Source organism: Petaurus breviceps, unplaced genomic scaffold (assembly GCF_028583685.1).
Source record: "Petaurus breviceps papuanus isolate PSGF00001 unplaced genomic scaffold, PetGlider_PUasm1.0 227, whole genome shotgun sequence".
NCBI lineage: Eukaryota > Metazoa > Chordata > Mammalia > Diprotodontia > Petauridae > Petaurus > Petaurus breviceps.
In genome coordinates, this window is record NW_027185896.1 from 12,558,800 (window position 1) to 12,585,949 (window position 27,150).

At 39.2% G+C, this 27,150-nt stretch overlaps 1 protein-coding gene across 7 annotated transcripts in view; it reads right to left on the reverse strand.

The window, feature by feature from the left end:
• Positions 1-27,150, reverse strand: part of SEC22C (SEC22 homolog C, vesicle trafficking protein) — a 37,834-nt gene that overhangs the window by 10,366 nt on the left and 318 nt on the right. For 3 of the 7 annotated variants that reach the window (XM_069095793.1, XM_069095795.1, XM_069095790.1), the window contains exons 2-6: positions 20,698-20,907; positions 12,732-12,895; positions 10,693-10,872; positions 8,510-8,628; positions 2,268-2,333 (exon numbers count right to left, since the gene is read on the reverse strand). In XM_069095793.1, coding sequence (XP_068951894.1) covers positions 2,268-2,333; positions 8,510-8,628; positions 10,693-10,872; positions 12,732-12,895; positions 20,698-20,879 — 711 coding nt within the window. In that variant the 5' untranslated portion in view covers positions 20,880-20,907. Of the gene's footprint in view, positions 1-2,267; positions 2,334-8,509; positions 8,629-10,692; positions 10,873-12,731; positions 12,896-20,697; positions 20,908-21,735; positions 21,763-26,847; positions 27,028-27,150 lie in introns of those variants that run through there. The other 4 variants (XM_069095797.1, XM_069095794.1, XM_069095792.1 and 1 more) reach the window with 3 other exon arrangements.

A 27,150-nucleotide genomic window follows, 5' to 3' on the forward strand; every position in this document is an offset into this window, starting at 1 on the left:
CACACACACACACACACACACACACACACACACACACACACACACACTTTCATTTAGATGATTATTTAAATAAGGATTTTTTTTAATGGAGGGGAAATTTGGATAATACACCAACAGTGAAATAAACAGATGTCCCAATTTTATATCCTTTAGCATTGAAATACTAAACATTAGTTAACTATAAAAATATCAGAGTCAGCTGTAATCTATCAAATTCTCTTAAGAAATAAGCCACAGGTTAACTAACTACTACCTTTAGCCTGTTTGCCTCAATATGTGGCTACAGATTTCATCAAAGGTAGGAGAGTATCTAGCATTCCACAATGTAAAAAAAAATTCTGAAGGGAAAATGGCATTGTAAATACAGGATGTTCAATCAGGAAGTTTACTGCAAACAGCTGTATAGTTAAAGTAATAGGCTGATTTTAATTAACTACATAAGAAAATCAGTCTTATTACCTTATTGGTCCAAAATAGGCCTCCTAGAAAACCACCCCCCTCAAATGAGCTAACTTTGAAATTTACAAACATACATATGTATACCCTGAAAAATAATTACACAGTTACTACACATACATACATACACACACACATATATATATCAAAAACTTTACTGTAAAAGATTTTTAATGCCAATAAATATGTTGCATTAGTTTTTATCATTACTGTTTTCATCTTCTTGCGCACTTATTGTCACACTCTTAATATGCCAAGATAATAGGTTTTATACAAATCAGACTTTGGTGGGGAGGAAAACAGGGGGAAGAAGAAAAAATATGTTTTAAATGAAAGAGAATATGGGTCACATCATATATAATTTCCACCATCTGGCTGAGTTTATAATATCATTAAAAATTTTATTTCTAGTCCATATATTCAAAAGCAAAATGGCTCTTTTATCTACATTCTGCAAGACAAATTTCTAACTAAGAAATTGGGCATATACATCTTGGTAAAAATATTAAACTAAACCATAGTGGATATTTGGTCCCAAGAAGCTAGTTAAACACTTGAAAAGCACTGAAATTTGCATAATCCACATGCAGTTTCTCTTTGCACTGATATAAGTGCAGCAATTTAATTCATACATGGAATAAACTCACAGGACTCAGAGAACTTAGTTTCCTTACTTAGAGAATTTGCAGGAGCAAAGTGAGATGATCTCTAAGGTCTCTTATGACTCTAAATAGTAAGGTCCTCTGCCCTCATAGTTACCACAGACTGATGAAGACTCACAGATTTAGAGGTGAATGGGAACTTAAAGGTCAACTAGTCTACTCCATCATTGTGGTGATGAAGAAATTGAGGCTCAGAGAAAAGACACTTGACTTGCCCCCAAGTCACTGAAGTAGCAAAGCTAGAATCTGAAAGCTGGTCCTCAGATGCCAAATCCAGCACTCAGCATCAGAGCAAGCCGGGCTCCTAGAGACCAACTAAGAAACCCTTTCAGGCCCTCAGCAGTTAAGTGACTTGCTTACGGTCACCCACCGAGTGATAGAATCACTTGTAGATGATTCATATCTATCTACATGGGCAGAGAATGGTCACCAGGTGCCACAGGCACCTTAAAGTAATAAAATGCTATTAGCTTTAAAGTGTCCTGTATCAGACAGACCCTTCACCGTTGGGAAGAAAGGATTAGCAGAAATTTTATTGTAATTTGGCTCGTCCCATAAGGACCTAAGAGCCCTACTGGCTTGTAGACAGTAATCTGAAAAATGATGTAAAATAATCCAAGTTCCTGCTCTATTTCTTTAGGTCTGTTTCATTATCTAAGTAGAGTCAAAAATATTTCCTAGAATTAAAATACCAATTTTTATGGTTAATTTCCCCACCAGCATACCTAATTCAGTATTAGGTTTTCTAAACAGTGTGATAAAGATTTTATTTTCTGAGACTCAAGCTATGCATAATTATGTATCTAAACAATGAGTATAAATCAAAATGTCAAGTAGGATAGGCCAGGTAAGATTGTTTTCTCAACTCTAAGCCTCCTTTGTTGGGCCTGATGAATAATCATCTAGCTTTGACTCTTGACTTAGGGCAAGTTGCAGCTTCTCTGGGATGGGCCTACTTCCTCATCTATAAAATGAGAGGACTAGGCTAGACAATGTTTTAAGATTCCTTCTGGCTCTGATATTCTATGGTTTAAAATTCCAATGAAAATATTATGATATAAAATAAGTCCCTAACAGTACTGAAACTTCAAACAAAAAAAACAAAATATACAAGTTTAATCTGCCAACCAAAGTTAAACAAGAACCCACCTGAAAAATGCAGGCTACAAAAGGGATAAGAAACGCCATTATGCTCCCAATTGTCTCAGGATCATCCTGAATCAGATATAAGAGAAAGTAAAAAATGAGACACAGAGAAAAGGAGAACCCAAGAACCTAAAACACATTGGCCTCCTAATTAGGCCTGACAGGGTTAAAAAATATGGATTGGCTGCCAGCACCAAACTCTCACAAGCTCCCTTGGCCACCATCGTAGCATGTGCCTACTCAAATGCCCACCTCGGCTCTCCCCTCCTGGCACTGGTAGCAAGTTTCTTCCATTCCACTGAATTACCAGAGGAGTATAAGTTCAGCTCAGTTATCTGAGAGGTGGCTACACATACACAGCCCTATTTTAGCATACAAGTTAGAACTTAACCACACACTTTATTGTATTTAATGTAAATATACTGCTCTGTTGCTTTTGACTATGGGTGTTATTTGCCTCTAGTTGTTTTTTTAAAGTAAGTTTTTATTGATATTTCTGTTTCTTACACTGTCATAATATCTCATGTATCCTTCCTGCTACACTTCTCAGAGAACACCCCAGACAACAAACAGTATGTCTTGGGGAGTGGAAAGGGCGGGGAGGGAGGAAAATTTAGAACACAAAATCTTTCAAAAAATGAATGTTAAAAATTATCTTTACGTGTAATTGGAAAAAATAAAATACTATTTAAAAAAAATAAAAAGGTCTTTTTGTTTAAAGAAAGGCCTTGAGGGTGGTTGAAAACACTGCATAATTTATCAGATAAAATATAGCCCACTTTCTTCCTGCTATTCAAATCTGGGCCCAGTTCATAATCTATTTAAAAGAATGAAAAGGAAAAAAGGTATTTATTAAACATTTACTATGGGCCAAGTATTAAGCATAAAAAGAGAAGACAACTCCTGCCTTCAAGGAACTCACACTCAGTTGCAGGGAGATAGAAAGGCCCAAGATCTCTAAGGGTGCTGCAGCACAGCAAGTAGCAAGCCCCAGGAATCTTTAATAAACCAACAAGTAAGCTGTCCAGGCAGTGCCAGGGATATGGAGACGAGAGGAAATGGGGAAGATAGCAAGATCTACTGTTCCTCCATCTTACTGAAAGGCTTGTAGTTGGTAACTTTCAGCTCTCCCAAACAGTATGAACAGTCATGCTGATCTTCCCCTGGATTTGTCTGGGAGATCCTGAAACCATGAGGGATGATGAGTCAGGAGGTAAGTTACCCCAGTGGGTAGTTCCTCCCAGCCAGTCCTAGTTGTGGAGCAGCACCAGGGACCTAGGAAGTAGGGATGTACTTCTCTTAGACATATGTACTGAAAAAACAATTCAGTGGGATGTATAGCACGCCTAGATAACAAGCCCTTTGTCTTTTCCTGTGTGGGCAGATAGGCCAAACTTCTGAGTGGTTGTGAATCTCATTTAAGTAGCTCTGAAATGTTTCAGCTATTGATACTCCTTTGTGCAGATAACATTGTGTTGACTGTATGTGCAGTACTTCATCATTTATATTTGAACTCGATGCAGGACAAACTCCATAACACTGGCAAACACCAGTGGTGAGTATACATCTCTCTGTTTAATGCCTTGTTTGATATTAATAATTCAAGGACAAACATGCTATTGCATCTATCAAGAAATTTTATACAATCTTAAACATATATGACAGTAATTTGCTGGAGAAGAGCCTTTGGGTTGTATTTTGCTCTCTAAAGTGAGATACATTTTTATAGTCAACAACCAATATTCACAGTAGAATCAAAAACTTCAGTGGCCCCCTATTGCCTCTTAAGATGAAATAAAGACCACTCAGTTTAGAATTTAAAGTCTTTCACAAACTGGCTCCTATCTATATTTCCAAACTTATTTCAGATTATTTCTTTCGACATTGTCAAAAATGTCCCACTGTGCCCTGCACACAAAATTCCCTCTCCCACCTCTGACTTTCACCAACTGCTCCTTCAGCCTGGAATATTCTTTTCTTAACATTGATTCCACTCAAGTCCCACCCCCTCTACAAGGCCCTTCTTGATACTCCCAGTTGTTGGTGCTCTCTTCACCCCACCTCCCCAAGTGCTTTGTATACTCTATTTCCTTTTGGTCTTTGCATCCCTAGTGCCCAGGACACAATACACCCTTACTGAATGCTTTCAGAATTGAACTTAACAGTCCTTTCATTTAACTGTAACTTCCTTATGCCTTACAGTTTCATTTAGAGTAAGAATGTCAATATTGGCAAGATTCAATTCCTCTAGAACTATGTTGACTTATTGGTTATTGCACAAGGATCTTACGTTTAGAGTGCCGACAACTAAATTAATGTTTACAGGACTATGTGATTGTTAATACTCTCTGCCCGAGACATTGCCGGAATAGAAAGTTACCCAGGGTTGAAGACTATTTTGTGGTTTTGTTTCATGGGTTTCCATAGCCAAAGAATTAATCTCCTAGGCACCAAGCTACTGGTGACCAGCCTCTATGTACTTACCTAGGCTGGTCATTAGACAGACACAAGTCTGTCACTTGGATCATATTCCAGACCTTCTAGGATGGTAAAACCTATCAAAGCTTATACTATACTGGCACTGCCTTTGAGAACCCAATGCCACCACTATGCTATAGTAAAGCATAGGAACAGGACTTTTGAGGTGGCAACATATAACTATATAAGCACCTAATAAATGCCAGCTGACTGGCATTTAAACAAAATTTTCAAAAATAAACAAAATTTTCTATGTATATTTATAAATAAAGCCTCCATTAACATCTTCATCCATTGTCTTGTCATGAATTTGGAAGTGACCCTGGGTTCTCAAGGCCATCCTTACAGGTAAAAGCTCCAGCAAGTCCTAGCATGCTGAGAGAACATGGACCCACCAGCAAACTGGGCTTAATGGTCCAAGGACCTCCCTAGCCACTCAGTAGCCTACAAAAGTACTTCCCACTTTCAACAAACAACCAAAGTACTTTTTTTCTTTCCAATGAGGCAAAGCTAGAGAAAAATACTTCATTGGAAAAATATTACCCATTAGTATGATGAAATACTTCATTAGGTCTTGCACCAAGATCCATAATGTCACTTGTGTGAGTGCTTCCCTCTACCAATAAAGGATACAATACTTCCACTAATGGGTAGGTTACATGAACTACTGGGACAGATAAGTATTCATCATCTGGTGGCCAACTTTCTGGTAATGAGAGACTCGCGATACTTACTCACTACAGGGACCATATTCCAGTATAACAGGATCTACCTGAGCTTGAGCACCACCAGCAGAGCCTTCAAGCATTCAAAGTCACCTCTACACCACCAAGAGCAATTGTAATAGGGACTGAGTAGAGAACTTAGAATTATATATTTTAATTAAAATTTTATAATCACTAAAATCTATTCTAACAATGAACAATTTCTTTCTTCACCAAAGCCAACTAGAATGCTAGATCCAAAAGAAAGAATGTTAAATCAAAACCTGACAGATGAAGAATTTGGAGAATGAATCATACGTTGGTGAAATAAAAATATAAAAGTGACAAAAAGCAATTAAATCAATACTTCACAAAGTGACTGAATATACAAGTTGGCAGTAACGTATACATTATTTGTCTTTTTTCCTGTACTCATTAAATGTTAGTCAGCTGACAAGCATTTATTAAGTATATACTGTGAGCCAGGAACTGGGAAACAAAAAAAGTTAAAAGACAGTCCTTGTCCTCAAGGAGCTCACAATCTACTGGTGGAGAGAAACATGTAAATTAACATAGATAGATAGATAGATAGATAGATAGATAGATAGATAGATAGATAGATAGATAGATATAATACAAACTATTTCCATTATAAATAGGAATAATAACATATAATAAATAAATAATAAATAGAGGGAAAGCACTCAAATTTTAAGGGTGACTGAGAAAGGATTCCAACATAAAGTAAGATTTTTACCTAAGACTACACAGAAATATATAATTCTACATAGAAATCCAGAGAAGTCAGAAAGTGTAGATGAGGAGGGAAAGAAGTCCAGGCATGGCAAAGAACTAACGAAAATATTTAGAGTTGGGAAATAGAATGTCTTGTGTGAGGAACAGCAAGGAGGCCAATGTCACTGGATTGCAGAGTATATTGGGAAGAGCAAAATGAAAGAAAACTGGAAATGTTGAGGGAGAGGGCAAATTATGAGGGTTCGAATCACTAGATACTTTTGTATTAGATCCTGGAGATGAATAAATTAGTAACATGATCAGATCTGCACTTTAGGAAGATTAATTTGACTGCTGAGTGGAAGATGGACTGGAATAGTCAGAAACTTGTGGCAGATAGATCAACCAGCAAGCTATATAGTCTGAGGTGATGAGGACCTGCCAAAGAGCCATCTTTACATTTGTATTAAAAGGATAAGATTTATTTTTTATTTGAGTACACATCAGAACTAGCTAATATCAAAACTACCCACCTTAAATTATTAGCCCAAAATGATTAAAGATTCTAAGCAATTGGGAAAAAGACATTTCCAAACATCAGTCAAGCACTAGATATGATATTAGTTATATTAACACAAAGCTGCTTCTGACAACCCCTAAAGACATATTAGACATTGTCCAAACAAGATATGTAAATATAGCTATAGAATGCTTATCTATCTACCTATCTATATATGGGTATGCACATGCATTTGTATATATGTATAGGTGTGTGTGTATATAATATTACAAAAATATAATAATAATACCATATACACACACACACACACACACACACACACACACACATATATTTTTATATAGGCTGTTTTTAAAATTAGCCATTGTTCAACCGTTAGCCGTAATGCACTTACAGATGTCTATCTAAACATTATTACAAAATTTAAGCCATAGAATTTCAGAGTTAAAAGGGACTCCGGAGGTCATCTAATCCGAACCTACTTGTTCCAGAATCCCTTCCCACAATATCCCTAAGAAGTGGCCAGCCTCTAGGGGTGGCCAGGTGGCTCAGTGAGTAAGAGCGCCGGACCTGGTGTCGGGAGACCCGGGATTGGTTCCGGCCTCAGATACTTGGCACCCACACAAAATAACTGGCCGTGTAACCTTGAACAAGTTACTTAACCCCAACTGCTTTAAAAAAAAAAAAAAAGAAATGGCCAGCCTCTGCTGAAAGACCTTCAATGAAGGAGAACCCACTACCTTCCAAGACAGACCATTCTACCTCTGAATGGTTTTAGTTTTTAGGAAAGTTTCCCTTATTTCTAACTGAAATCTGCTTTTCAGAAATTTCTCCCCTCCTAGTTTCTCCCCCTCTGAAGGCTAATCCCACTTACAAAACATGGCAGCTCTTTAAATACTTCAAGACAGTTTATGTGCCATCTCATTCCCACTCCCCAAGTCTCCTCCTCTCCAGGCTAAACATCACCAGTTTCTTCAAATGGTCCTCATATGCATGAACTCAAAACGTTCTGACATTCTGACTGTGTTCTTTTGGATACTCCAGCTTATCAACATGCTGTCAATATTAGCAGAAGTGACCAAACTTAGGAGTTGTGTGAATACAGGGGAAAAAGTGAATCAAAAGCTGAAAATGACTCCATGGGTGAGAACGCAGGTGACTAGAAGAATTGTGGTCCCTCAATAGAAGTAGGGAGGTGGAGTGGAGGGCAGGGGGTAGAATAGTAAAAGAACAATTTCTATTTGGCACTTCAAACCCTGACATGTTTCACCTGGAGCCCACAAGCCACAGCAAGGATTGCCAAATTTCAGTCAGCAAAGAAACTCATAAAAAGTACAGAATCGAAGAGTTGGAAAGGACCTTAGAGAAGGTTCCAACCCTTATTTAAACAAGCATCCACTCTACATCATACCTGATAACTGATCATCCAGCTTTAGCATGAAAAGTTCCAGTGAGAGGGAACGCACTAATTCTAGAGGCAGCTATTCCAAGCCAATTTTTAGGAAATTCTTCCATAATCAAATTTGGACATGACTTTCTGCAACTTCTATCAATTATTCCTAGCTCTGCCTTCAGCAATCAACCAAAAAAAGTCCCTTAAGATGCCAACAGATTGTCCAAAATCACTCATTCTTCTAAGCATCCCAAGCCACTGAAATAAACAGCGCTTCCTTTGAGCATTTTCACTTTTTAAGACCTTCATAAACATTATGGTCCACAGCCATATAACCTAATACATAGACCACCTCCTGATCAATTTCTTCTCCTGCTGACTACCCTACAATCCCAAACATGAAGGAAAAAATTACCTGAAAGGAATGCTCTGCAAGGTGAATGCCTCGAATAAGGTTCAAAGCGGCACACATGATGTTCAGAATAAGAGACAGAATCCCCAGAGCTGTCACTGGCTGCATCCGGTAATTTGGAGCTTCATAATTTAAAATAATAATATTAAGTTCCTAATGAAAAGCATTTCTGGGTACATAGTGTAAAGGAGAAGCTAAATAAACCACATTTCCCCTAGTTATAATTATGTTGCAGGCATAATTTAAATTACATTGTGGACACAATTTAAATTACGTTGCAGACATAATTATAGGTATATTAATACAAATGAAGCAATGGTTAGAAACCAAAAACCAAAAGTGGGAAATGAGGGACAGAAAGGATTTAGGCCTCACAGGGGCATTTCTTCTAGCCTCTGCTGCAACACTAGACATCCCCACCTCACCCAAACAGGGGTCTTGGAGCTATTTTTTTCCAGGTTTCAGATGAAAGCAACTCTTGTGATAACAAAGAGTGCTAGCTTTATTTTTATATTGGTTGTAGAGTCATACAAACAATTTAGTTACAATTCATCACATAAAACATTCTAGTTTTCTTCTAATGTGTATAAAAGTATTCTTGGCCTTTCTCTTTCGATTTTTTCCCCTTCTCCCCCCCCCTGCTCCCCATCAAGTATCTTTTTACTTTCAAAACGTTTAGGGACTTTTTGGCAAAAAGGGAAACATTCAGTATATAAAATGTTCTTAGAGTGATTAGAAACAAATGGCCATTTTATTTTGCTCTTTTAGAAACCATATGAATTGATTTTCCCCACAATGTCAACAGATAAGGTATGGCATCGCTGTCTTTTCCCTTTCTTATCATCCTTTCTTGTCCCCACATTTACCACAAAATAACAATCAAACCCATAGCTATTGTTAGTATGTTAGGGTCCCCACTGAGCAATTCAAGGCTTCCCCCATTAGAACAGAATATGCTACCTTTTTAGGATTATAGCCTTGAGACACAAGAGGCTGAGCCCAAGTACAGTAAAATGTCCTAGAAAGAAGGACTAAGTTTCAACTTTCTGGAATTTGGTTGTATTTGTGTTTCAAGCAAAGTTATAATTCCTAGAGCATCCATTTCCTAAACACATCTTTTTCACAGTGGACATAGCCTGAGGACCAGATTTTTGTGTTGCTATACAAACTCAAGTTGCTCTGCATTTGTGACCTCAAGCAGTAAACCAGCTCTTCTAAAAAAGGGAGTTAAAAAAAGTTTAAAAAAAGAGTTTAGAAGAAAAATAGATTTTACTTGTACTTTCAGTTAAATATAAGATAACCAAAGATTTTTTAATGTCACATGAAAAAACAGGAGACATAAATTTAGGAAAATAAAATGAAAATAAATGAAACACAGGTAACTGTCATCTATTTTATTAAGATGGGGAAACCAAAATTCTGAGAAGCAGAACATCAATTTTCTTATATAAGCAGGAAAATATGAAATTACAAATAATTATGTGCTGGGAAAATAATAAGGAAATGTTGCATGAGTGGCCATGGACAAATAATTCTTTACCCAGAAGTCAACCTACTGATAAGGGCCTCCACCATCCTAAACTAGGCTAGTAACTGGACAATAGGCAATCTGGCACCAGAATAGTACTTGAAGCTTTCCAGTTTGAGACAATCTGCCAGAGCTTCACCTCTACTGTACAAGGAGGCTCCCAAGAAACCATAATCACTTATCTGTGCTCCAGTGAAGCATAACTCTCATGGTAAAGAGGTGGAAGAGAGCTTAGGGATCCAGCCCAAGCCTTTCATTTTAGAGATGAAGACACTAAGGTTCAGAGAGGGGAAGTGACTTAAGGCCTAATTAGCTCATTAGTATCAACTGTAGGATCTGAATCCTGGTCTCCTGATTTCAAAACCCACATCCTCTACAGTACATGATGCTGACTCTCGTTAATTCCATTCCTATAATCCATTCTAGGCACATTAACTGTTCACAGTTTCCCAAGTATCAATGTGTTCTTTACTCACACAATTTATGCACATGAAAATCCAAATGGCAATAGAATTGTTTTTCAATTACATTCTAGGGACAAGTCCAATCTGTATTCATTTTAGATAAATAAAACCATTTGGGAAAAAGCAATGCACACAAGTGTTATTCCTCTATCATTACCAAACCCCATCACAGAGCACACATTCAGTTCACTCACCATATTCAACCTGCACTGGAGCATGATTATTTCTCAGCCCATTCATCACTTCTGTGTCCTCTAGTCTCAGAACCAGTGGAGGCTGGAGCATCAGCTCTTCCTGAATCTTTTCCAAGTGGTTCTTCAGCTGAGAAGAGCTTGCATAGTTAAAATGCCATTTCACTTTCTGAATAACACTATCTGTAAAAAAAAAAACAATCAACCAACTTTAGGAGAGTACAGAACAGAATTTGATACAAATTTAGAATTTTTTATTAGAATTTACAGAATAAGGCTCACATTTCCAAGGAAGCTAACAATCCATATTCTGAATATACAGTCAAACTCAAATGACTATTCTACCCTCATACTCTATAGCAGAATCAAAGAATTCACATTTGTCACTAGTAACCTATTTTATTGATATTTGAAAGCCTCATGGACAAAGTACCATAGTGTTATATTAGTCCCTTATAAGATCTTACTAAGTATGTGAACTATTCTGAACATATTTGTCATTTGCAAAGCTGTCTTGTTAGTATTCATTCTTTTTTCCACAAGTAGTACTGCTTACCCTCAAGAACTAGCAAAAAACATAATGTGAAAGACAACTGTCACCTTCAGCTAAGTGTGAAACTGAGGGAAGAAGATATGCAATGTCAAGGAGGGAGGAAGGGGACCACCTGGCTACATCAACCAAGGCGATGATATCAAGGCACATCACCTCATTTTGAGGAGGAAGGGAGTAAAGAATAGTAACTTGGTTAAGTTCTCACAGGAAGACTATACAAGAGAAATACAGAACTACTTAATACCAGCAGAATGTCTCGAATCCTACCGAGTGTCCTCTGACTTTCTTGCTACATAAAAAATGACTTCAGATAGAGCCTCTAACAATTCCACATACAGATCCACAGGGAGGGACAGGGCATCCCTACTGTACTCTTCCTTAACCAGACAACATTTGCCTAGCACTGTGCTCAGTTCTGTATCCCACATTTTGGGAAGGCTATTGACAAGGGTAGGGTATTCAACATAGCTGGGGTGGGGGGGGCACAATCCATATGTTTTGGGTAACAGATGAAGGACCTACAAGTGTTTAGCCTGAGGATAATTCTCCATCTCTTGCTTCCTAAGCCTAGGTGCTCCTCAAAGTCTGTCCTGGGTCTCCTCCAGTACCACTGATTCCGTTATCATCTCTTTTGCAGATGATTCAGAACTATAGAAGCAAAGAATTTTGGAGTTCTTAGACTCTCAAGGCCATTTAGCTCAGCCCACTCCTGGACAGCCCTCCACAACAAGTGGTCTTCGAGCTTCTGCTTGAAAACTTCCAGTTCAGAGGAACCCATTCCACATTGGGATAACTCAACTTGTTCCAAAGATTTCCCACCTCAATCCCAGATCTGCCTCCCTAAACTTCTGCCGGCATTTCCTAGTTCTGCCTTCTGTGGCTAAGGAAAACAGGTCTAGTTGCTCTCCCTTTAGAGCCCTTCAAATACTTGAAGACTCACTCCCCCTAACTTCTTTCTCTGGGCTAAACATGCCCAGTTCCTTCACCGAGCCTCATATGGCCTCACCACTCTCTCTGCCCTCCTCTCAGCTGTACCTCCATAGTATTTCTTAAATTCATCCCCTTTTCACCATCCATAAAGGCACTACCCTCGTTCATTATTTGTATGTCTATCCCTCTATTAGATTAGAACAGCTGGGGATGGGGGGAGAGAACCTGCAGTCTCGAGGCCACATGTAGCCCTCTGGGTCCTCAAGTGTGGCCCTTTGACTGAATCAAAACTTCACAGAACAAATCCCTTTAATAGAAGGATTTGTTCAGTACAACTTGGACTCAGTCAAGAGGCCACACTCAAGGACTTAGAAGGGCACATGTGGCCTCAAGGCCACGGGTTCCCCACTCCTGGACTGGAATCACCTTGAGGTAAGGTTCTATTTCATATCTATCTCTGTATTTAGTAAATGTAGAATGGGTTTAACAAAAGATGCAGCTTGTGAAACACACAAATATAAGGTAGTACTCATGATAAATAAATAAAGAAGTTACAAACCAAATTTGAGAAAGGCATATGGTCTGGAAGCCAAGCCTATGCTGGTGCTGTCATAGGAAGCTGTGAACTCCCAGCGAAGAGCCTCCAGGAAGCAGAAGGCCATGGTCGCAGGATAGCTGCGGGAGCAGATCCCCATGCAGGCTATGGCTCCAGAAGAGTCAAAACTGAAACAAGAGCAAACGAGAGCACCAAAGGTGTATTACATAAGAAACATACAGATAAAGTCCTCCTTATCTTACTGTCTGACAATCAGCATACAACAATAGTGACTTGACTCTGAACCCCACAACGTGTGTATGTAGCATCTCTCATACAACAGCTGCATTTCTTTTTTTTTTTTTTGCTTTTTGGAGGGGGGAAGGAAGGGCAATTGGGGTTAAGTGACTAGCCCAAAGTCACATGGCTAGTTCTTGTTTTAAGTGTCTGAGGCTGGATTTGAACTCAGGTCCTCCTGACTCCAGGTCCAGTGCTCTATTCACTGCGCCACCCAGCTGCCCCGACAACAGATGCATTTCTTTTGCCTTGAACTGTCCTCTAGAGATTTTGTGGATCTACCTCATGTCTGCCCAGTTCAAAGATATGTTAAGTACCTACTATGTACAGCACTGGGGACAAAAAGAAAAATTATATAGTCTCTGCCTTCAAGGAGCTTGCAATCTATCAAGGAAGAATGGCACAGTCACAATTGGGGCAAAAGAAAGATCCAAAATACTCTAGGAAAACTGGAGGAGGGAGAGCTGGAGAATTCAGGGAAAGATTTATGGACAAACAAAAAGGCAGCAGCTGTGCAGAGCCTTGAAGAAACAGAGAGTCAGTGCCTCCAGGTCATGGAAAAGCCAGCACCTAGGCTATAAGTTTCTTACCAGCAAAGGTCAGGGCTTTTACTTCCCCAACAATGCACAGTGCACAAAGGAGATAATTACAATATAATACATATACAATATCATAAATATAACAGACAATTAATAAATATTGTTTGATGAAAGATCTAAACCCAAACAGTTCCTATATACTAAAACATGTTCTTAGCTAATTTGCTATTTCAGACTTATTTCTTAGAACAAGTTTTTAGTTACAACTGCAGCCAGCTTCAATGACTATTAATCATAACTAAAAATTTTATCTGGATCTATTCTTGTCGGTTTTTCCACTACAAAAGAAAATTAATGCTCCTTCCCTTTCCACTTCAGAGCAATTCCCAACCTTTCTTGTCCTCTTAGGCCATGAGAAAGGGGGTATTCCATGCCATTTGCCACATGAGGAAAACTGGAGTCAATATCTTTCTCTTGGCTAGTAAATAGCTGCTTAGTCACTTGGCTCTTGGTTTTAAATGTTTTTGCATTTTCCTTATTTTGTCTGCATTAAAATTAACATAATACCCAAGGTATAGCTTACTTAGTTGTCCTACAAGTTAAAAAAAAAAGTTCAAATATTCTTAAGATAAAACAGAATGATGTTATAAACTAGAACAAGAATACCTCCTAAAACATATATTTTAAAATTCAGCAATAAAGAAACCAAAGGACCTATTACTCTCCACTGGATTACGGGATTCCTACTCCATTTAGAAAAGCAGAAGAAGAACCATAGATATGTTGAAACAATTTACCAAAGCCAAAGCTTCTGTGATAGAGAAGCTCTGACTCTTATGGCAAACGTGGCAAAGTGGTGTGACCTTCTTGCCCTATTGGTGAGATTACAACACAGCTTTAAAAAAACTTTCAAAGAAATGCACTAACTGTTGCAATGGAGAGGAAGAGCAGGAATGTGAAAGGGAATGAGTCAACCTTACTCTCTTTGGATTTGGCTTAAGGAGGGAATAACACACACTCAATTGGGTATTTTACCCTACAGGAAAGTAGGGGGGAAGCAGATAAGAGGGGGGATGATAGAAGGGAGGGCAGATTGGAGGAGAGGGTAGTTAGAAGCAAATACTTTCGAAAAGAGACAGGGTCAAAGGAGAAAACAGGAGGGCGAGATAGGATGGAGAGAAATATAGTTAGTTTTTTACAATATAACTACTATGGAAATGTTTTGTGTAACTACACATGTACAACCTATATTGAATTGCTTGTCTTCCCAGAGGGGGTGGGTGAGGAGGGGAGGATGGAAAGAATATAGGAATCAAAGTCTTAAAAACAAATGTTGGTGGAGCCAAGATGGTGGAGTAGAAGCAGGAACATCCATGAGCTCCCACACCAACCACCTTAAAAACAAATGTTAAAAATTGCTTCTTACATGCAACTGGGAAATAAGATATATAGGCAATGGGGTATAGAAACCCATCTTGTCCTATAATAAAGTAAGGGGAGTAGGGGATGGGGGAGGACATAAGAGAGAATAGATCGGGGGAAGGGGTATTCAGTATGCTTGCCATCTTGGGGTGAGGGGTAGGAGAGAGACGGGGAGAAACGTAGCTCAAAATCTTGTGGAAATGAATGTTGGAAACTAAAAAGTAAATAAATAAATTTATTAACAAAAAAAGAAAAGAAAAGATTTGCACTAAATTTCCACAAGATGGGGGTGTTACTGTATGAAAAAGAACCCTTTTTTTGGTCTATAAAATGAGATGTAGTACTTCTGACCTTACAGAGCAGAAAGTTAAGATAATTCTCAGATAAAAGTGATGAAATTGATTTAATTTTAAAAGCAGATAAATAGATTTTATATGTATGTGTACATGTATATTTTTAACTAAAATAACTTATATTTTTACTTATGTAATCCTCAACTGAAACATGGCAACTTCCAGGATCCTCTGCCACTCCAAAAAATTTACATTAATATAAGCGCATTAAAAATCTGGAGAAGAAAAACTAAGTTCTTCTTTCCTGATACCAAGAAGTTCATTTTATAAGAAGCACAAAACTTCTCATAAGATAGATGGTAATAACTGCAGTCAGGAATACTGGGACTGAAGTCCAGCCCCAGCCTATCCTGGCCAGCTGAATGTCATCTCGCCTCTCAATGTATTAGGTAACTCTAAGACTTTAAAATGCAGAATCTGTGAAGACCTGCCTTGCTGTAGAGAGCTTCTTCACATCAGTAAAATCACAGGTCAGGTTCCTAGTCCCCAGCCCAAGTTTCTCTGGCTCTGCATTTAGTTGGTTTAAAAGACAGCATTTCATAATACTGTGCCAGACAGAGACTCTCCAATCTGTGCTTTAATGAGTAGTCAGAGACTCAGTTCCACTAAAAGGAAGTATCATGTAACCAGAGCATACCAAACTGACTCTGAGTAGACTAAACTAGGTTGACAACTTCAGAGTGAAAAGAACTTGCCTGAAATACTGAAGCACAGAATTCCTACAGTTATGAAAATGAAAACAAGATTATTTAAGTATGTCCTGAAGAGCAGTGGCTGCAGAGTCTTGTCGTGCTTTAATCCTCTCCTGCTTAGTAGGCACTTCAGAAATGACTAATAAATGCCTACTTTCCATCCAGGTGGGGAAAGGGGCTGGAGCTAGAAACACCACCAAGTGGAAGCAAATCAGAAGGATCCTCCAGTGAAGATGCTCTAAACAAAATACCATGTCTCTGGACCTTTCTGTTAGCAAATTAAGTATCCACTGAACAACTGTCCTCTTTGACTACAACCTTACCTAAAGGCAAGAGCAATTTGGGGCGCTCAAAACTTCAGTGCTAGAGACTAGGAATAACAGCTAGAGGAACCGTGGTGGTATGGAAATAAGTATGGAAATACTGATTTATTAGCAATTAATTGTCAAGACTAAATATGAGAGAAAAAGCCTAAAAGAAATGTAAAAATAAAACATATTATAATAACACATGATTTACATGGCATCCATGAGGAATGAGGTATTGCCAATGAGATAATTTTGTACACAACTTAGGGGTTAAAACTTATTTTTAAGCCATCTTTTATGAAACTCTAACAAAGATTATCATTTATCTTACCTTGTAAACAAAGGATGTTGGACATGCTTTAAAATTCCCCTGATGACTCTGGGTTAACATTCTGAACAATCTTGATTGTATAATGGTATAATAGTTAGTGCTTTTCTTGGGGTTAATAAGGCTGTTGGGTTGTCTATCAAATGGCACCAGACTGCTACACTTTTCTAGGTTAAGATTTTTCTCTCTTATCATTCTGTAAGTTGTAATTGGGCTTTGCTTCAAGAAATAACCTCTTTGCTCAGTCCAGCTCCTGCCTGTGGGGCGAGAAGAGGCTAGAGGCGTGGTGGCTGCAGCCACAGCTGCATGGCTGCTTCCAGAGCTCCTGGCCTGCAGAGTGTAAGGGACCAAGCAACCTTGAAGAGAGTAATCGCTCTTGCTTTAACCTGCTTGGATCTGGATAGCAGTCTTGGGTGCTGGTCCAGGGGTGTGTGATCAGTGAGCCAGAGATTGTGGGGGGAGTTGTGAAAACCCCAGAGATTTGGGACACAGCCCTCTCCATTCTGAAAGCAGAGTTCTACTGTGGCAAAGAGCTCAAAAGTCAAGTAATTGGCTGGCAAGATGAGCAAGCAGAGGACGCACAAACAGACCATAGAATATTTTTTAGGGGACAAAAAGGATTGAGGCATGGAACGGGAGGAACACAGCGAAGTCAGAATTCCTGCATCAAAAGCCTCCAAGAAAAATATGAATTGGTTACAGGCCATGGAGGAGCTCAAGAAGGATTTTGAAAATCAAGTAAAAGAACTGGAAGAAAAATTGGGAAGAGAAATGAGAATGATGCAGGAAAATCATGAAAAGTGAGTCAACAGCCTGCTAAAGGCTGAAGAATACACTGAAGAAAATAACACCTTAAAATATAGACTAACTTGGGGCGGCCAGGTGGCTCAAGTAAGAGCACCGGCCCCAGTGTTGGGATGACCTGGGGATCAAATCCGGGCTCAGATACTTAGCACTACACCCAGAAATAACTGGCCGTGTAACCTTGAGCAAGTTATTTAACCCCAATTACTTTTAATAAAAAAAAAAAAATAGACTAACTCAAATGGCAAAAGAGGCCCAAAAAGCCAGTGAGGAGAAAAACACCCTAAAAAGCTGAATTTGCCAGACAGAAAAGGAATTTCAAAAACTCACTGAAGAGAATAACTCCTTCAAAATTACATTGGAGCAATTGGAAGCTAATGACTTTATGAGAAATCAAGATACTATAAAACAGATCCAAACAAATGAAAAAACAGAAGGCAATATGAAATATCTCACTGGAAAAAAATACTGACCTGGAAAATAGAGCCAGGAGAGGTACTTTAAAAATTATTGGACTACCTGAAAGCCATCATCAAAAAAAGAGCCTAGATACCATTTTTCAAGAAATTATCAGGCCAAATTGCCATATTCTAGAACAAGAGGGCAAAATAAAAATTGAAAGAATTCACCAATAGCCTCTTGAAAAAGATACCAAAAAGAAAACTCCTAGGAATATCATAGCCAAATTCCAGAATTCCCAGGTCAAGGAGAAAATACTGCAAGCAGTCAGGAAGAAACAATTTGAGTATCGTGGAAACACAATCAGGACAACACCAAGACCTAGCAGCTTCTACATTAAGGGATCAAAGGGCTTGGGATATGATATTTAGGAGGGCAAAGGAGCTAGAACTAAAACCAAGAATCACCTACCCAGCAAAACTGAATATAATGTTTCAGGGGAAAATATGATCATTCAACGAAATAGAAGATTTTCAAACATTCTTGATGAAAAAACCAGAGCTGAACAGAAAATTTGATTTTCAAATACAAGAAGCAAGAGAAGCATGAGAAGGGAAACAGGAAAAAGAAATCATAAGGAACTTCTTAAAGTTGAACCATTAACATTCCTACATGGAAAAATGATAATTGTAACTCATAAGACTTTTCTCAATATGAGGATAGTTGAAGGGAATATATATGTATACATACAAATATAGTATGTATAAGAGGGTGTATGTGTATAAATATGTATGTGAGTGTGGGCATATGTATGTTCATGTATACATAGACAGAAGGCACAGGATGAGTTGAATATGAAGGGATGATATCTGAAAAATAAAATTAAGAGGTGAGAGAGGAATTTATTGGTAGAAAGAGAAAGGGAGAGATAGATTAGAGTAAATTATCTCATATAAAAGAGGCGAGAGAAAACTGTTACAATGGAGGGGAAGAGAAGGAAGGTGAAAGGGAATGAGACAACCTGATTCTCATTGAATTTGGCTTAAGGAAGGAATAACATACACACTCAAGTGGATATCTTACCCTACAGGAAAAGAGTGGGGTAGGGGTTAATAGGGGTGATGATAGAAGGAAGGGCAGATTGGGGAGAGGGTAGTTAGAAACAAACATTTTTGAAAAGGGATAGGGTCAAAAGAGAAAATAGAATAAGTGGGGGGCAGGATAGGATGGAGGAAATATAGTTAGTCTTTCACAATATAACTACTATGGAAATGATTTGGGTAACTACACATGTACAACCTATGTTGAATTGCTTATTTTCCCAGTGGGGGTGGGTGAGGAGGGAAGAAGGGAAAAAATCTGGAACTCAAAGTTTTAAAAACAAATGTTTAAAAATTTGTTTTTTACATGCAACTGGGAAGTAAGATATACAGGTACTGGAGTAGAGAAATCCATATTGCCCTACTATAAAATTAGGGGTTGAAGGGGTAGGACATAAAAGAGAACAGGTTGAGGGAAGGGGTAGTCAGTAGTCTTGCTATTTTGGGGTGGGGGGTCAGGGAAAGATGGAGAGAGAAAAAATTATAACTCAAAATCTTGTGGAAATGAATATTGAAAACTAAAAATAAATTAATTTAAAACAACAGCAATAAAAAAAGAAATAACCTCTTCTGTCAGATAAATTACCTGTCATAAGCTAAGGTAGAAGTGAGAGTTTAGGGTTAAAGACAGAAACACTAATAGTCAAGCTTGTTATATCAGTAACCTGAACTTCACACAAAATACTTTACATCAATGCGTTTCATTTGGTTAAAGCACTGAGTTGGTTTTACCTTTTCAGAAAGACTAAGAACATAGGTTACATCAGGGGTGGAGAACCTGTGGCCTCAGGCCTGTGGCCACTGGGCTACAAGGTTGCTAGTTACTTTGCTGCAAACATACGACAAAAAACAATGGATTTGGAGTCAGAAGAACTAGCTTTGAATCCTAGGTCTGCTCCTTACTGTGTGACCTTAGACAAATTATCTCCTTTTTCTGGGAAAAGTTAATAATATGACAATTCCAACTTCACAGGATTGCTGAGGGGAGGTATTTATAAAACTTAAAATGCTATAGGTAAAAAATGGCCTGTTATTACTATTCTAAGAACAGTGATCAGAGTTCAGGGTTTAGAGTCAGAAAAATTAAGTCTTGCCTCAGACATTGACTAGCCATGTGACCCTGGGTAAGTCACTTAAACTTTCTATGCTTCAGTTTCTAAAATGGGGATAATATCACCTATATCACAAGGTAGTCATGAGGATCAAATGAGCTGATACATGTAAAGTGCTTTGAAAACCTTAAAAGCTATGTAAATGCTATTCATTATTCTCATATCACTGTTAAAATACCAGGTCAACACTTCTAGCACAAGACTTGATCAAGCTGTGGTGACTTGGGGCTGCTAGGTGGCACAGTGAATAGAGCACCAGCCCTGGAGTCAGAGGACCTGAGTTCAAATCCGGCCTCAGACACTTAACACAAAAACTAGCCATGTAATCTTGGGCAAGTCACTTAACCCCAACTGCCCTCCAAAAAAAATAAAGCTGTGGTAAATTAAAATGTTTAATGTAGTAAAGCTAAGTTTTAAGGGGTGGCTAGGTGACACAGTGAATACAGTACTGGCCATAGAGTCAGGAGGACCTGAGTTCAAATCCAGCCTCAGACACAAAAACTAGCTGTGTGACCTTGGGCAAGTCACTTAACCCCAATTGCCCTCCAAAATGCAAAAAAAAAAAAAAAAAGCTAAGTTTTAATGTATTACTATCAGGCTAATGACTATTAAAGAAAAACAAAAGTACTAACTTACTGTATACTGAGGTCATGTCCTTCTGCAGTCCCTCGACCTGGAAACTGTGTCAAAATTAAGGACAACGTTTTCAGCCGCTTTCTGCATTCCAAAAAGTCCTGGTTATGGTGAAAATCTGTGGAGGCAGAGAGGGGCAATCCATCTCTCACCCGTACCACACAGGCAAAAAGGATCATGGACATGGTCCAAAAAGGAATTCATGAGGACTCCCTGGAAAAAAAAGAAATGACATCTTGTTAAAGTGTGTGATCTGCAACTGCCAGGAGAGGCTCACAGATGCATGTCTGGCCCTTTGGGGTAGCTCTCCTCTTTTATTTCCTGACTCTGACATTCCTGGGTCCAACCACAACCACAGATGAACCTTTCTTCTTATTTCCCATGTCTCTATTCTCATGTCCCCTTCAGTTCTCTTCCCTTCATATCCCTCTGTGCCAAATGATGGGGATACTAACAGAAAAACAAGACAGTCTCTGCTCTCTCAAGGAGCTCACATCTTGATTCAGGGAGTCAACATGTAAAAGAGTTCGGGTTGCTCTCCCTACCACAAGTCTCTCCTCATTTTGTTCCCTTTTCCATTTCACTGTCAAAATTATCTTCCTAAAGCATAAGTCTGACCCTGTTACCACTCTATTAAATAAACTGTTCTGACTGGGTCTGCTACAAATTTATGCTATACAACCTCAACTGGGCCCTCACTACTGCTAGGCAATACTACTATATACCTCCCATATCAACTTACTAGCCTACTCTCCACAGCAGCTCTTTCAAACCTTTTCATCCCTTCTCAAACCTCCCATGGCTCCCCTTCCCCCACCTTCTCAACTGAGAATTTCACCTCATTTTACAGAAAAAAATTGAGGTCACTCACTGTAAATTCCCTCTTCCTCATCTCCTATCACTCTCATGCCTTCTGAAACTGTCTCTTCCTTCACCCTTGTCTTTCATGATGAAGTGGCCTTACTCCTTACTTCCCTAGGCTGTATCTTAACTGGTGAGTAAGAAACCAATTTGAATAGGTTGATACTTGTACTCTCTTACCCTTTTTCTTTCAGGAGACAATGATACCTGTTTGTGGGAAAAACATAAATTTTATGAGGCAAAAAAAGGTAATCTAATAGTTTAGGGAAATCATTTCCAATCCAAACACAGAAGAGACAACTCTTAACCCAGGAGTATCTCCTAAATATGAAAGACTACTCTCACTTGGGATTTCGCTCCCTTCCCCTTCTGCTACCAAAGACCCCCTTTCTTTCCCACAAAGGGATAAGGCATGGCTAGACATAAATTCATGTGAAAAATATACGGGGATTTTAGTGAATTCCAAAATCATTATAAGTCAACAATGAAACATGGTGAAGACTAATAATTTGATTCTGGCTGTATTAAGAGGCAAAATATCCAAAAGAATGCAGAGAACACTGTGTTCTATTCTAGTGGTATCAAACTCAAATAGAAATGGGGGCCACTAAACTGTACACATAAAGATCCCTGAATATTGCGAGTTGAATCAGTTTTACATTTTAATATCTATGTTTTACTGGTTTTTATTTATTTTGTTAAATATTTCCCTATTTCATTTTCATCTGGTTTGGATCACACTTGGGAGGCCCCAGTCAACATGCCTGACACCTCTGCTCTGTTCTGGAATACTATGTTCAGTTCGGAGTGCTGCATTTTAGGAAAGACACTAAAAAGTCCAAGAGCATCCAGAGGAGGATGGGAAAGATGGGGAAGGGCCTAAGGACTGAATCATGCAAAGATCAGTATAAGAAACTGGAGAAGATAAAAGTACAAAAAGAGTATAAAAGTATAAAAACTGGAGAAGAAAAGACTAAAGGAAAACACAATTTCTGTCGTTTGAATACACCAGAAAATAGTGATTAGCTTTGCTCCACTTGATTTCAGAGGCAGAACTAGGAATTATGGGGAGAAGCTGCCCTCTTATTAAATGACTGACTAGTCTACCCTTTTTTCCATTTATACATAACATGAATGATCTTTCACTCTGCTTCTTTCACTCAAATTATTAGTAGTATAACATGCCTCAGACTTTTAAAAAATTGTCACAGGAGAAAGCAGCTACCTAGGTGTGGGATAAGTTCAGAAATGCTGTTGACATAAAACAAAATATAGCAATAAAAACTTTGGAGACGCTATGAATCTTCTGCTGCCCTTCAAGTTGCTTGTAAATTTAATTATGTTTGGCAATGGCAACTCATGAAACTTGTATTTGATGTATAAACTTTAAATACAGATTAACCCTTTCAGTTATGGAAAGTGAAATACAACTTAAGGATTAATTGTGGTGTAACACACCCTCTAGACTCACTTCCACAGGAAAGCTGGTTCCTCAGAAGAAGGTTAACTACTTGTCTCTTCAGGGATCTAGAATTCTTAGGGGCTGGAGCTAATTTCTAACACACTGATTCATGAGCCCCCACTAACTGCTCTTCACCGATCATCAGTTAGTGTTAATTAGCTTTTAGCAACAGGTATTTACTAAGGGAGCAAGAACAGGCAGAAAAAAATAATCATTTCAATAGTCTTGAGATGCATTCTCCCCTTTGTGTATATACACAAAATCCCTGGGGATAGTGGGCTCAAACTTAAGTGAGCTCATATGGATCAAGGTAAACTCGTAGCTCCTTAGAGATCCTTCTCTCCCTTTATGAAGCTCTCATGAAGTTCTCCCTTGGTGTGTGTAACTCTCTGCAGTACTCCAACTGAGCAAGGGGTAGGGGTGTAGGAGTGTGGATGACCTTGAAGAAAGGGCCTATAGGGTGCCTTTCCTTCATGTTTCTAATTTGTTCTTAGCTCCCAATGCTGCTACAGACTGATGGGAAATTCAAATCATCCAACCTAAGTTCAAATGGTCATCCTTTAATGGCGGGAGGTAGTAGGAGGGAAGGTGAAGAGAAAAGAGGTAGACTCCCTCTTTGGGGCTTGTTAGGAGCTATACCACCATTAGGCTGGATTCTGAACTGGCTTGTTATTTTATCCAAGGCCCACAACTATATGACTTATTCTCTTCAAGTACCCACAAGGCATCTCTGTACAGCATCATCTGCTTTCAGTATGTACCTGGTTTATACCTTTGATTCAATAGAGCCTCTAGGAACTGTTTACAACTGATAAATATCATAACTCAGAGGCATTTACACCTGATAAAGGTATCAGGGAATAAATCTCTTTACATTAATTGGTACAGAAGCAGCAAGACACTCCTCTTACAATAGCTTAGCTGATTAACCAATTAATGCTATAATATAGCACTGTTATAGGAATGTAAATTTTTAAGATCTCCCCTGCCCCTAGGTTAAGTGCACCTGGAGCCTGTGGTGGGAGGCTTTTTCAGGAAGCCCACACTTTCGTGCTTTGTGATTGGGCAGTGAGTCGAGTGTTGTTACATTTCTCTGAGCCAGGAGAAGGCTATATAATCCCTGATGCGAGGCTTTCTTTTGGGGCTCACTTTGAATAGTGTTGTGATTTGACCAGATAAGACTCTGGGTAGCCATTGAGAGCCCCCCCAGATGTTGATGCTTCCCTCTCTGGTAACTGTGATTAGGTATGGATGTATATAATGGTTGGACAGTTTGGAAGCCTGTCTGCTGAAATGTTCTTGTAACTTATGCTTGTAACTTCTGTATACTCTGAAGTTCAGGGTGCTGACCTTTTTCCCTCTGAACTAGGTAAACGATATATGTTTGATTGATTAAAGCAAGATTGTTAACCCATTTTGAGTTTCTTCCTGCAAAGCAGATCTAAGAACCTGTGTTGGCAGCCACCTTGGAGACGCTGGGGTGCTTGTAGCTACAAGCACTAAATTTTGTGGGGAGGTATAAAACAAATCTGGATTACTCCACTTAAAATATAATTTCATATGGAGTTCAAAAATATCTATAGAAACTTATTTAATAAAAAAATTACCAAAAGCATCAACAGAAATTAAAAATTAAAATATTACCAGATGTACGAGCAAACCTTATGCCATTACAGGAAAAAAAAAATGACCTATTTTACACATTTGATTTGAGCCAAAAGAATTTTTCATAGTGTCACCACAGGTCATAGAATCAGCATCTTGGAATAGCAAGAGACTTCAGGAATGATTTGCAAGCCTATCCTCAAACAGGAATTCCTCTTACAACCTCCCCAACAAGAGGTCAGTCAATTTATTTATTTTTTTTAAGCAATCGGGGTTAAGTAACTTGCTCAAGGTTACATGGCCAGGTGTTTCTGGGTGGGTGCTAAGGGATGAGCCCGGGATTTGATCTCCAGGTCATCCTGACACTGGAGCCAGTGCTCTTACTCGCTGTGCTACCTGGCCGCCCTGATCAGTCAATTTAAAGACCTCTAATGTTGGGAAACTCATTACCTTTAAAGGTAGTCCTTTCCATTTTTGCATAGCTCTAATTGTTAGGAAGTTTATCCTATCAACCTGAAGTCTACTTTCCTGTAACTTCTATCTAAAGTCCCTCTCAACTCTAACATACTGTGGTGTTCTGATTCTATTGAGTTATTGGCTAGCCATTTTGCAATCTTTCTCCCCTTAACCCAATTCCCTTGGCTGCTGATTTTTAGTACCTCCATCAGGGGCAGGAAGGGAAAAGCAGTCACTTTTAACTATGTTTTAGGCACTAAGAGTTAATTTAAGGCAAATGAATCAAGAACTGAGATATGTGATTAGGCTCTAACACATTCTATTTATCCGTATTAACCCCAATCCTCGACAAAAGTCCATGACCATATGTCTTCAGAACTTCAGCAAGTTCAGAGCAGCTCACTTGCAGGGTGATGAATGTTAGGGGTCACAGCAACTTTTAAAGACCATTTTGACAAAACCAAAGATTCTCAAAGTACCAACATAACCCCATTCACCTTGATGATAAAAGCTGACTATATACCTACAGATTTAAGTAACATCTACATTCCTTAAAAAACATTGTTGAGGCATGTCAATTTTTTACAAATCAAATCTCCTATTAAACATGGGAGGGGAGTTTACTATTTAAGGGTCCTATTACAAATCATTTGATAATGTAGCAAATCCTTCTGTAAATAATTAACTCCACAATTAAAAATTAAGTAGACTGGAAATCTAAGGTCCTCCTTAGCCCTAATATTCTAAATATATCTATTTGTAAGTTTAAATTTTCATATATAGAGAATGGATTTGCTCAAAACAGGGTGAAGTACTTTGTATGAGCACTATTGATGCAAATACATTATACACAGTATTTTTAATTCAATAAACAAAATTAATATTTTAATTCCATAAACACAGTGCCAGGCACTGTGCTAAGCACTAAGGATAGGAATGAGAAAAAGAGACAGTTCCCTAAACTCAAAGAGCTCACAATCTAATGGGACAGACAACACATGTGTGTGTATACATACACCTACATACATACATAAATCATAAGTAGATATCTCTAGAGAGAGAGGTACATATCTTGGCAGCACTAGGTTAGGGCCCTCAAAGGGGTTCAAAAGTTGTGGGAAAAAAATAGTACACAGCAAAGACTGGTCCAAGAGAAGGGCCAAGAAGTAGCTGCTAAAGTCTAATTCGGTTCCTCCCACTGTTTATTTTCAACCTCCCCAAGCAGGTCAGGATAGGGCAACAAGTCAAAGAGAAGAGCTAACGATGGACATGCCTCTATGGGAGTAGAGGGACTGGCATAGAGAGGGCCTGAATCTCTAACCAGGAAAATCCCGTCCCAAGGATCGCCTGCTCTTGCCCTCCAGGTAAGTATGTAGACAGGTGTCGCCACAGTGCAGGAAGACTCATCTTCCTGAGTTCAATCCAGCTTCAGACACTTAGGAGCTGTGTGACCCTGGGTAAGTCACTTAAACCTGTTTGCCTCAATTTCCCCATCTGTAAAATGAGCTAGAAAAGGAAATGGCAAACCACTCCAGTATCTTTGCCAAGAAAACCCCAAATGGGGCCACGAAGAGTCGGGCACGACTGAAGGAGCTTCTAGGCGCTTACTGTTTCGGATGCCGGGCTCCCGTTCCCCATGCGGGGCAGGTCCCCTTGCACCTCTCCGCATCCCGGCCTTCCTCCCAGACACGCCCCCCTCCCCCGGGCTGAGGCTCTTTCCCCCCTTCACTTCACCCAGTCCTGTCACTCCCTCCCCTCTGACACACTACCTGAGTATACGTCATTCCTCCTTCCCCGCGCTCGCTAGAGAGGACAGAGGAACGCCTATGGAGGGTTAACGTGAGTTTCTTCTTGCCCCACCCTCAATCGCACTCCGCTCAGAGGTGCCTTTTACTACCGATCCAAGCATCCCCACCATCTGCCTCGGCCCTGCCGCCCATGCGCAGAAGCACCCCGCGCCCCGGCCCTAGGACGGCCTAGGTGGGTCCTCTCCTCCCAAGCCCCGCCTCATCAACACAAGCCCGCACGCGGAGACCTCGCCCTCCCGCAACCTCCCCCTTCTGCGCAGGCGC